Source organism: Melanaphis sacchari, unplaced genomic scaffold, assembly GCF_002803265.2.
Source record: "Melanaphis sacchari strain LSU unplaced genomic scaffold, SCAv2.0 Contig305_pilon_pilon, whole genome shotgun sequence".
Taxonomy (NCBI): domain Eukaryota; kingdom Metazoa; phylum Arthropoda; class Insecta; order Hemiptera; family Aphididae; genus Melanaphis; species Melanaphis sacchari.
Window position 1 is genome coordinate 645,379 of NW_020271179.1, and position 12,525 is coordinate 657,903.

The 12,525-nt window shown below is 25.0% G+C and overlaps 2 protein-coding genes across 3 annotated transcripts; one reads left to right on the forward strand and one right to left on the reverse strand.

Annotated features, from left to right (window-relative positions):
• Positions 1-715: 715 nt before the first annotated feature.
• LOC112596170 (protein fem-1 homolog B-like) lies at positions 716-9,396 on the reverse strand. The gene is made up of 12 exons (XM_025341662.1): positions 9,202-9,396; positions 8,943-9,120; positions 8,287-8,490; positions 7,844-8,005; positions 7,582-7,780; positions 6,574-6,717; positions 5,291-5,465; positions 3,867-4,010; positions 2,004-2,230; positions 1,484-1,597; positions 1,260-1,387; positions 716-1,197 (listed from the first exon to the last, which is right to left on the reverse strand). Exons 1-12 carry the CDS (start codon positions 9,394-9,396, stop codon positions 1,061-1,063), a joined length of 2,007 nt encoding a protein of 668 aa, XP_025197447.1. The 3' UTR covers positions 716-1,060.
• Positions 9,397-10,085: 689 nt separating this feature from the next.
• On the forward strand, positions 10,086-12,282 carry LOC112596171 (ataxin-10). Of its 2 annotated transcripts, none has more exons than XR_003114748.1 (6): positions 10,086-10,784; positions 10,894-11,058; positions 11,159-11,451; positions 11,526-11,710; positions 11,774-11,852; positions 12,040-12,053. XR_003114748.1 is itself a non-coding variant. In XM_025341663.1 (6 exons), the coding sequence occupies exons 1-6, from the start codon at positions 10,441-10,443 to the stop codon at positions 12,225-12,227; spliced, it is 1,239 nt and encodes a 412-aa protein (XP_025197448.1). In that variant the 5' UTR covers positions 10,089-10,440; the 3' UTR covers positions 12,228-12,282. The 2 variants fall into 2 exon arrangements, 1 of the variants encoding a protein (XP_025197448.1); XM_025341663.1 differs by having other exon boundaries at positions 10,089-10,784; positions 11,789-11,852; positions 12,040-12,282.
• The last annotated feature ends 243 nt before the right edge of the window (positions 12,283-12,525 follow it).

Consider the following 12,525-nt stretch of genomic DNA (forward strand, 5'->3'; position numbering starts at 1 on the left):
TTTGGTGGCGACGATAGATGGTTTCTAAGAAATACTGATCGAAACGATTCCAGATTAGATTCACACACACTTATGTTCGTTTACATTGCACACACAAGTCACTTAAATGTCATCATGTTATATTGCCTATATTAATTTCCTTAAAACACGATCGACTGCAGCCCCCCTTAAATTAGTACTTCCATGTAGAAAATAAAAAATTTATAACAGTCAATACAGAAATAAGAAGTATTTTTATTTCCTAAGAAGTATTGACTTTGACTTAAGGCATTTTAACTACGTGAGCCATTTAATTTACTAACCATACTTCATGATTAATTTTGTTTTGCATTTGATGGTATTAATTAAAAAAATATACAGGTTTACCATACAGGTTTATTTAACAAATTCAATTAATTTATTGAAATTCATTAATTATTAATTATTATCAATTAAAGTATACAAGTAATCAGTAATTAATAATTTGTTCATTTCATAATACAATAAAAATTAATTTTAAATAAATAAAATTATAACATGAATATTTAAAAATACAAATTAAATTGTATTCTTGTGTTGGCAGTATAAAGTAAATGAAAAAATTAAAACAACTTTCCTTTATAAAATATAAATTTAAACAATTTTGCAGCTCAATTAAATTTTTGTCTGACAATATTTATCCTAAGTTTCTATTAGTAACACATAACATATAGTTATAAGCTTATACATTATATAAATAATTATTTTATTATAGAAATCAATAAATTATGTCATACAGTTTTTAATAAGCTTAAGAAATCAACAACTAGTAACATTTAAAGTAAAAAACTGGTTGTACAATATTGATTTCATAAAACTATTAAGAAAAACAAACTTATAAAAATAAAAATATATACACATAGGATAGATAAATCATAATAGAAATTCATTATGTTTAAGTCTCTTTAATATTCTGCTGTAAGCATTCATGCCTACAGTTGACCTGCATAAAATTATGACTTAATTATTCACATTTGTATAATATATCATATAGAAAGTACTATTTTATTTTTCTCTAAATATTTTACTAGCTACCAATTACTTAATGTAAATTAGTGAATTGTACTAATATTTTTGGCAACTGATCACAGTAGTATTTCTTTGGACATTGATACCTGAGCACACTGGCAGATAAACATTTTAAACTCCTTGGTACATTATTTGTTAAATGAAATAAATCTAAAACAATAGTTTATATAAGCAATAAAATAAAGTTAAGTTACACAATATAAAATAATTACTTGACAGATATCCTGTATGAGGACAAACTCCTAATTTGTTTACAAAATCTGTGTGAGCACCAGCATTTAACAATTCCATGACCATTTTTCTTGTGTCTAAAAAATCACTGTCGTGTGGTATATGAGGACTAAAAGTACAATTATTTTAAAATAAAAAATATAACTATTAATTACTTGAAAAAGTTTCCAAAATAATAATACCACAAAATATAACAAACACTTACAAATCAGTTATGAATTTACCGATGTAATGAAGGGGTGTATTTTTATCATTGTCAACTGCATCTACATTTGCTCCACAGTGAACTAATAGTTTCATTGCAAGAAAATTTGGAAAGCTGTAATAAAAAAATACAAAAAATTAATTGTTCTACTAATATATTCAACAAAGAAAGTAATAATTCACTTTTAAAATACATAATATGTGAATTCAATGTGATTAAATAATGTAAGTAAAATCTAAATCAGGGGCGACCAAACAGTCGATCGTGCTAGAATTTATTTTTAGGCTGCGCACACGAAAATTAATTATGGTGGTATAGTAACTTAATAATAAAAAATTTTTATCGAAGTCGATCCTCAAAGGTGAAGTTTATTTTTAGTAGATCGCGGCTGAAAAAAGTTTGAGCGTCCCTGATCTAGATCATAGGAGTAAATGTAACAAAAAAATTAATAAAATATCAGGTAAATTTAAACTACTTTTTTTTTTTAGTTCTTGTATGTACTTATATAGAATTATCTTACCAGCAAATTCCTGTTGTAAAGATATTGTCAACATTTGTATCATAATTAAGACACAAGTGAAGTAATGTTTGGCCTTTATTTGTTTTGAGTTCAAGTTTATTTATTTCCACTATAACTTTCATCAAATCGCCTACTAACGGATCATCTTTATTACCATTTTGTAATAATGCAATACTGGTTATAATAATTAAACCAAGTGTTGACTTTATATTTGAATAGTATTCATTCTGTAAAAATAGATAATCTTATTTTCTTAATTTTGAATTTATTTATCTATTATTTAAGGATACAAAACTCGGTAGAGTAGCTACAAATATTCACCATTATTTTGATTAGAAATATAAATAAGTACTTTTATACTATCTGTACTGCCTGGGTTGATCAAAAATTTATTAAACTACTATATATATATGTATAGTATATATTACCTATGTATTTTTTGGACAACCACTGTTTTTATATATTTTTATATTATATTAATGTACTATGTTCTATTCAGGTTAAAATTGAACCATTCTGCACTTACACTGTGACATGAATCACCGTTTGACTCCTCTAAGCTAATACTATGTGCTCTATCATTGGTTGACAATTATCAGTGGCAGTTATTTTGATTATCAATATTGGTATAATTACTGTTACAGATGTACTGAGAATCATAAATTGCAGTGAAGGGGCCATCAAGTGGTAGGAGTGCACCAACTTGACGAGTTTAGGTAGGCCAAGTGGTTCAATCTTAAACTGAATAGAGTAAATAAATATTAAGGTGCACAAAGTTACCTAATCTTAAATAAGGTATTATATGTCTAATAACATAACATTATGGCTAATTTAGATTACTCAATATATGAATTTGTAGTCATTGTCATCAAATTAATAAGGATCAGTATAAATACTTCATATGAGAGAAATATTGTCACTTATTAGAGTATATTTAAATTATTTTTAAACTAATTTATACATGGGAAAAATTGTAAATTATAGAAGTACAATGTAAAAACATAATAAAAACAAATCTATTAACAAAATAATTGGTTTAAAAATGCCATATACTGTTTACAATAGTTATTAGCTTTATTTATGCATGTCATGAAATATAAACAAATTTAACATATTTAATAAAACTGTTATCGATTGGAATTGGTTTTTAATAGGTAATTGTGTTATGTCAATAAAAACTGGAAAAATTCTAATAGAATTAAAATTGAAAGATCAAACATGATTGGAGAAATTAATGAAATTGTTCTAAGTGTAAAAACGAATCTGTCAACATATTAACCATAACAATGGATATTTGAAAACATTTGCTGTAAAATACAATAATATTTTATTGTTAAGGTTTATGATAAAACAATCCTACTCAAAGAAATTAAAAATAATATTTAATCAGGGTCAAAAATATACTTGGATTGTTGACAAACTTACAATGCTTAATAATTAATTAACCATTTTACAATTAATAAGTCATAATTTAGTAGATACAATGACAATGGTTTACACACAAAATTTAAAAATATTACGGAGATCAGAAAAGTGATGTAAATGGTGTAATTTTTACCTCTTTTTAAAAACAATACTAATTTTATATTGTTTTATTTTATCTTAACTATATTTTTTATATAATTGATAATTTTGTTGAATGATGTAACGTAAAAATAAACAATAATAATATACCTTAATATTTTATATTGTTTATTAGTAAATTAATATATGTATAAAAATACGCAAAAATAGTGGCTGTCCAAATAAATGTATAAACGTGTATACTCTGATGTATAGTCCAGTAAATTTTCAAATATCCAATAGTTTGGATAATACCTAAATGTCTATGTAGTTATAGTTTATTTATAGTTTATACCATACCTTTGATAATTCCTTTTCAGATGAACAATCAGCCTCAGATAATCTTTTTTTAATAATAATCAATTCATTACATGCAGATTGTAAAATATTCTTTAAATCCGATAATTTGATAATAATATTATTTTTAATCATTTGACAAAATACCTGAAAAAGTATAATTATTAGGAACTATATTATCTAAAAATATTTAACTTTATAACTAAAAAACCAATGGAAACGGAAGCTCTAATTAATATTATTTTATTTTTGTTAATTTCTTAATGAATATTATATAATAGGACTATAGATTCAAATGAATGATAAGTATTTCATATCTAAATATACGTTCATAACTATGTTTAATTTTTTTAACTGTCTTAAAACATTTTATACTTTTGTAGATATGAACTGAATAAACTAAGAAAAGTATTATATAAAATTAAATTATTTTCAAGATAGAAAAGTTTGAAAAATCATAGTTTCATTAGCTATAATGCTTACAATTTTAAATTTTATAATATGTTACTTTATACCTAATTTAAAACCATTTACAACGTATTTTTTTTATCAAAGATAAAAGTCACAATCTTACCATTGATTTATTTTTTTACATTTTATAAAAATAGAGATTTGATCTTGAAGTACTTGGATTAAAAAATTTTATTTTTATATTGATTATTAGATTAATTACATATTTTTTATAATTACTTACTATTTATAAAAATATCATACAATACTATTTTATAAAAATAATATATAATTTATTAAAAATTGTATCATTAGTCTTTAATTTACAATAAACAAGCCATCACTATTCAGATAATTAGTGAGTAAAATAAAGACAGAAATCTTACACTGCTACATATATATGATTGCTGGACACCTTCATACTTAATTTTTAATTACATTACTTGGACTAAAACATATGAATTAAAAAGCTTAGTGTTCTCCAATAAAAGATGATACAGAAAAATAATCATAAAACATTTTATAATTTATTGTATGAAATTAAAAATATATTAAATGTCGTAATACATTTTTTAATTTATATTATTTAATATTTGTGATATTGAGGCTGTTCCCACAAATTATGAAAGCTTAGCAGGCAGTAGGATTTTAGCTAGTATTTTGGCTTGTTATTTTGTATAAACAATTTTTTTAATAGATCATGATAAATTTTATAACGCAAATGAATGAATCTGAAAACTAACTTATAAATTGTTATATCTAAAAATATAACTAGTATCAAAAATAATACTTCCTAAATTTAATGTAGTTAAACTTTGAAGTTATAAAAATAAAAATAAAATATCATTATAAACATTTAAATGAACTGGTTTGATCAAAAGTAATATTAAGAAGTTTATTAATAATACTATAATTAATAAATTATATAGGATAAAATTGTTTTAACATTTTTAAAATTTTGAAATATAAAACATTACTTGAGTGAATCTTAAAAGATCTCTATGGATACTATGTTTATTATGATTAGCTATTTTTAAGGCATGATTCCAGAGAAGTATACATGGTGTAAAATTTTGTGCATCTGCATAAACAGCACCACGGTATATGATTGATTGCAATAAATCTGGATTGTTTTCTCCTAAAATCCGTTCTCTAAAATAATAAACATTAGAAAAAAATCTATATTAAATACTAATTATTTGAATAGTATATTGCTATTTTTTTTTTTTTTTAATTAGGCAATTTACTACTTAATAAAAAAAGGCATTAATTAATAGTGTCAATTTCGAATTAGTATTTAATGAACTAATTAATTAATTATACTGGTATAGAAGGTATTACAAAATTAGAAAAACCTTTAAAAGTTAATCATTTTATAGTATTTATGGAATTTTATTTAGTATATTTAGTTCTGTTTCTTATAAGACAAACAAATTAGTTATTAAAATCATGTTTCTCAGAAGACACTGTAATAATTATCTATTATGAAAAATTATTGAAAATTTTGTTATTAAGATAAATTGAATCTTAATCTCAATAAATTAATGGTTTAAATAATATTTTCATTCAGTTAACTCTTCTAAATTTCTTATACTTCAGCATAATATGAGAAATATTCAGCTGATTACCACAAACCTATTATCTATTTTTATCAGTAACACTATTCCTGTGCTTAATTATGTGGCTTTTGCCTGGTTAATATTTTTCTTAACCAAATGTCTATCTAATAAATTCTAATTGGTTTGACAGTTATGACGACGTAGTTATTATATCCTGCCAGTTTATTCAAAAAGTCACATAATCATTGATTATCTTATAATTACAACCATTAATGATTTGATTGGCATAGTAACATTCATCATTAACAATAATGATTTACTCAAACTTTAGTCCATACATAACTCTTCTTCGTCAATAAAGACTCAAACTCCAAGATAATATCTAACAACTACATAATTGGTACTATTTTCAATTTAGGAGGTAACTTTAATTGTCACCATCTTGCATGGTTAGATTGGTGGTAACAACTACCATGGCAATGCCAACCAATAAACAATTATCTCTAATCTTAACATTCTTTATATTGGTGTTATCATTAATGTCAACCTTCTTCCTTTATAAAATTCTGCTGTTGACATGTAGATTTCTCTCAGCAATTTTTACCTGACTTGTGTGTGGTTTATTATGAAGATTATTTTTAAAACAAAACAATGGAATTTGAATAATAAATACAAATTTGTTGACAATAAATAAAACTTACCTAATAATCAGGGATTCAAAATGTATAGCTTCAGCATTGTCTTTTATATCTAATAATTCTTGTACAGTTTGACATTCAACTTTATTATTGTAACATTCAACTGTTTTGCCAATTTTTTTTTTAATAATTGGATGCTCTTCATACCTAAAATTATACACAATTTTTAGTTTTTATTTAATTTTTTTTTAAATAAAATTACAATATAATTTTTGTATAGTATGATATTCAAGGAACCTTAAAAATTCAGTAGTTTGACCAAATAAATGTATTTTACAAGAGTTAAAACTAATACTCATATAATCACAACCTATATAATTATTAAAAATAAATATTAAACATATTTAAATTTTTTAAGTTTTACTTACAGTGGCGCCGATTTATATTTCATATTATGGGAAAAAAATGCTGGAGTAAGACCCACCCATTTATAAAAAAAATTCTAGCCAAGCTCCTAATACCTTATTTTTTATAACTAAACACGGACAAGATACTACATAACAAAATAACTTTTTAAACATAATTAATACATACTTATATTATTTTATCAACAACCTACAAATATCAGAAAAAATTTATAAATATTAATATAAAAATAATATATTATAGTTATAATAGAATACATAATAAAGTACATGATCTAGCAATCTGCCATACTTTTACTACCTATACTTGATACTTACTGTTATTGTTAAATGATAATGATGTTTAAATATGATTATTGAATATAAATCAATAATCACTTATTACCACTCCCAATTATTTGACCCACCTATAAATAGTTTTAGGGAATTTACACCAGTTGATACCTGTAATCAGCGCCACTGTTTACTTATATTTTTTACAGATAGTTTGCAGCATCTCACATTTTTGTTCTAATAATCTAGAGTTCCTTAAAATTGTACCATTGAGTGTAATTACTAGTTAGTACCTCATTGTTGAACCATTGAATTGAATAGAATATTGTTAATGTCATTAAATTTAATATGATTTACAAATTAAATTTCATACCGCCTTTTCATAGCTCGAAGTAGAATATTATATCCCTGATGTAAGTCATAATGATCTTTATCATTTAAAAAAGAAGCACCTAGTAACTCTTCAGCTTCTATCTTCTCTTCTCTGGTCAAATTTAGTTGACTTTCATCAATGAGAAAATATACAAAATCATGATGAGTTCTTTCAGCTGCCACTAGAATTGGAGTTAAAGCTAAAAATAAAAATAAAAATTTATTCAAATTATTAATAAAAACAAATCAAAACATGTACATACATTGTTCATTTTTCAGTTGTTTAGCATTATACGCTATGAGTAGCTTAGCAATTTCTAAATTATCGGCTTGTGCAGCAAAGTGCATGGCTGTAGATCCACAATTAGTTTGTTTATTAATATCAGCTCCTTTTTTCAACAAATATTTAACAACTTCTTTGTGATCTAGAATCAAAAATAATATTTTATTAATTCAATACGTAATGATTTTTATTGAAAAGTAGAAAAATATAATTTACAAGCTATTTTTATATAATATTTAAAAATTTAAATTAATCGTATAAATAAAAATGTTCTATTCATTTAGTATGAATTAAATTTATGAATAATAATATTATAGTTATTATTTATAGATATTAAGAACTATACTCTTGTAAGTTTTCTAAAAATGGTTTCTTATATTTGTGTGCTGAAATAAAACAATACAATTATAAATATATACTTACTATTATGAGAAGCAATCATAAGACATGTGCTATTATATATATTAGTTATATTAACATTTGCCCCATGTTCAACCAAATATTCAACAATATTTAAATGTCCTAAATAACAAGCTGCTCGTAACGGAGATGACTTAGTTTCAGTAAGAAAATTAACATTTGCACCATTTTCAACAAGAATTTTGACTATTTCTATAGATCCAGTTCCTAAAAAATGCAAAAATTTAGTTACTTGATAACAATTTTATTTTAGATATAAACAATTTATGTTTGTAATAAATAAAATCAAATAATTGGATAATGATAGATATAATTAATTGAATTTATTTTTATACTTGGACTAATCAAACTATTTATTTCCACAAATATAAATAAACATTCTATAGAACCTATAGAACACAATAATCTTTTGACTTTTTATTATAGGGCATATTTCCCTAGTCAAGTTTTCATTTTTCAGTAGAAATCAGTAAGTTATAAGTAAGGTGTACATGATATAAAAAGTCTAAATATTAGAGTAAAGAACACACTTTACATTAAGTAGGTTTAAATTGGCAAATAAGCAGTTGAAGTTTTGATTATCTATCATATATTTTTCAATTTTTGTTTTTTGTTTAACAACAGAATGGCTATAATTATGGACAAAATAATATACTGACCAGCTGCACACCAAAGCGCTGTAGCCCCTTTGACAAGTGAACCAAAATGTACCACATCTCCTATGTTGTCCACTGCAACATTAAATCTGTTGAATAATTCCCTCACAATTTTTATTTGGCCATTCAAGCTAGCTTCCATTAGTAGCGTAAATTGCTGATCGAAGTTACTGGTATAAGTCTAAACGAGACAGAACACAATACATTAAAGAACGCAGGTATAACTACCAACAGAAATCTTTTATATAGGAATCAATATTACCCTATTGATTAAAAAATCTGTATCGACAATGTCCTCGTCTTCCATTTCAATTAATTTAATAGTTTCGATGAAGCGCATGTACAAGTATTTTTTGTCAGTACCCAATTGGTTAGCGTAGGATGAGAACGAGTGAATATGACAAGGATCATCAATACCTAATGGCAGATCTGGTCTAACTAATATGTGTCGAGACATTTTTGGGATAAAATGAACGGCAATTACTTTATCTCAGGCAAGTAAGTTCGTGTGTTCACTTTTGAGAGTTTTCTCAAATTTGATAATTCGACATTCGCGTCATCCAGTACGTAAACAAATAAATAGTAATACATAAATAAGTAGTGAACCATTAATTACTAAATGTTAGAATTTAAACGATGTGAGGTAATTAATAATTTGTGTGTGATAATCAGTAATCACTGAAAAGTGAAAAGTTACGAGTGAAGGTGAGATTAAGACTATATTATAGTAACGACTACTAGACATTGATAATCACTATAATCACGAAATAATATCATTGAACAAATACGACATAAATTAAGGATAAGAGTACTAAAGGGCATGTTGTTCGTAGATAAAAATATAAACGTGTAAATAATACTTAATCCATGATAGTACCACAGGCACGTAATATTCTCAGAGCCCAGAGGCACAGACTATCTTAGTCCTTATATCATAATACACCTATCTAAATTCTAAAGACTTAAATATATTTTTTATATTAATATTCATATTTATCTAAATAGAAAATTCTAAATCACGGTTATTGAGGATGGTCTTATAGAATCTCCTATAACATTCTGATCTATATTATGCACGTAGACCTGATGGCTGATAATAAAATGTATTATCATGTCTATAGTATTATCACAGAATGTTATATGCTATATAGTAAGATCTTAAACCATGTTCAAATTTTAAATCTAAACAAGTCCCAACTTGTATATAGTGACCACTGACCTGTTCAGACTTGTGATGTACTGCGACAGCGATAAATTGTTTAAAATTTACCGCAGGCAGAGTGTACATTTCACACTTTTAATGGTTTAAATTTTTGTTGAATATAAAGTAGTTTTATATTTTTCATTGAGCAGTCGATGCCGCGATTTAAGTAATTTAATAATTTATCTCTAGTTTTCGTAGCTAGCCAGCGCCGTGTTTTTATCTAACAGTGTTATATTAATCGTTACGACTTGTATAACATTACAATAAATTTAATTCTTGACATCAAATGCAAACGATATGGTGTCGACTGAAAGCGATAAGAATAATGACGTACAACAGTTTATGTGTCGTTTAATGAATCTTAACACCAGAAGATTGTCTGGCCAGTCGAACTCCAATGACATAGAAAATGCGACGGACACTTTTCGTTGGCTTAGGAACAATTCTCCCTTTCTTGAAGATAGTGATAAATGCCGATTGTTGGATTCAAGACTGATTGAAATCTGTTCATGGTACTGCAATACTTATTTTTCCAATGAGCCCCTGAGCTGTAGTATATTGCTACAGTTTTTGGCCAACTTCTCTGTGGGCCACGAGAGCGCTCAGCGTCAGATATTTGAAGGTTTCTGTTGCTCATTAAGGTACATTGTTCTATCTAAAATTCTTCTAACATTAGTCAAAACATTGATACATTATTTATTAATATTATTCTCATTAAATGTTTAAAATGTCTTAATTATTATTTTTTAGACATTTTATTGTATCTTCTCAAGATTCCAAGCTATTGAACAATTCAATGATGTTACTGTACAATCTATGTTTATGTGATGTTAACTTCAGAGAGAAGATCTTAAAAGATTTAAATATAGTTCAACAGATTATGACACATTGGACTTTAAAAGAATTAGAATATAGGTAAGTAGTGTGTTAATACATAATACAGGAGAGGTATTTTGTATATAATATCAATTAATTTTATAGAATAAAACAGTAATTAAATTAAACTTATTTTTAGTAAAATATTTTTAGATTCAATCTTTTTGAATTCAAAAGATTTCTTATTGGTCTATACAAATCTTCCTGATTGTTCTAAAGATCAATTAATGAACATTATCTCTATTTGGCTTGACAATTATAATGAAGAAGTATCTTTAGATGTCATTGTTGTAATAAGGAATAATTTTTTTATCAATTGTGATGTAGAAAAAATAACAAGACATGTAGTGAATGTTCTTGCTAAGGCTTCAAATGTAGAAAAATTCAATTCTGAAATAAAAAAACACACTACTCTTTTAAAAAAAGTTATGGGTAGGTATAAGATTAGTTTCATTATGATAAACCATGAATTGTATGATTGTTAAATAATAATAATTATATCTTAGATTTGTTGGTATTCATACATAAGTGTTCTAAAGATAATGATGATTCAAATGACTTTAGTCGTGTGAAGGATCTATCAGCTCTGTTTAATTCAGATGTACAAACACACAATAGATTTTGGTTCAAATCGGATCTAATACGATTGATAGCAAATATGTGTTATAACAATCAAGAACATCAAAACCTAGTAAGTACATGATATTGTAGTTCAAGTGATAATAAATTTAATAACATATAAATACATGTATAGTTTTAACATTTACAGATGCGTTCTGATAATATTATTCCCATACTGTTGGAGTGTTGTGCATTTGATGCTAAAAATCCATGTAAGTTTCATTTATTAATATATTTAATGTTAGGCAATTGAAGTTTATTTGATTGTATACTATTTTTGATAAAGATTAAATATATTAAAATAATAGGTTATGTACAGAATGAATGAGTATACTTAATAAATTTGCCAATTAAAATTATAGAATATTACCATTAGCAAATTTTTTAATTTTGTTCCAGTGATGCGAGAATGGAGTTTATTTGCACTTAGAAATATTTTAGAAGGAAATATGGATAACCAAGATTTTGTGGCTAATATAGATTCTGTTGGATCCGTTGATCCTGAGTCATCAGTTACACTAACCGATACACTTAAAATGGCTTCAATTAAGAATTCTATTTCAGATGGCGACACTATGTTCATCTAATTTAAGGTGGATTATTATATCAATTATTTTTTAATGAATAAACTAAATAAAATTATTTTCTGATGTGAAAAGTTTCTCATCCACATGAAAAAAGAAATTGCAAATGTTTGCTCCTTGGTACTTAATTACTTACAATGCTTACTTACTGTAATTATTGAAAATATCTTAACAGAAAACAAAACTTTTCAGAACACGTTTATATTGTATTATTTGTTTATTTATTAATTAATTCTATTGGGAAATGTTAAAAATAATAAATAGATAATTTAAAATGTTTAATAAAAAAAAATATTTTTAT

Excerpts from the sequence above, each read along its gene's own strand:
- LOC112596170 (XM_025341662.1), bottom strand. The coding sequence starts at position 9,396 with ATGTCTCGACACATATTAGTTAGACCAGATCTGCCATTAGGTATTGAT. Across the intron at positions 5,466-6,573 it reads TTTGAATCCCTGATTATTAG|AGAACGGATTTTAGGAGAAA; the intron begins GTAAGTTTTATT and ends TTATTATTTTAG. Across the intron at positions 4,011-5,290 it reads ATCTTTTAAGATTCACTCAA|GTATTTTGTCAAATGATTAA; the intron begins GTAATGTTTTAT and ends ATACTTTTTCAG.
- LOC112596171 (XM_025341663.1), top strand. The coding sequence starts at position 10,441 with ATGGTGTCGACTGAAAGCGATAAGAATAATGACGTACAACAGTTTATG. Across the intron at positions 11,059-11,158 it reads TTAAAAGAATTAGAATATAG|TAAAATATTTTTAGATTCAA; the intron begins GTAAGTAGTGTG and ends ACTTATTTTTAG. Across the intron at positions 11,452-11,525 it reads TCTTTTAAAAAAAGTTATGG|ATTTGTTGGTATTCATACAT; the intron begins GTAGGTATAAGA and ends ATTATATCTTAG.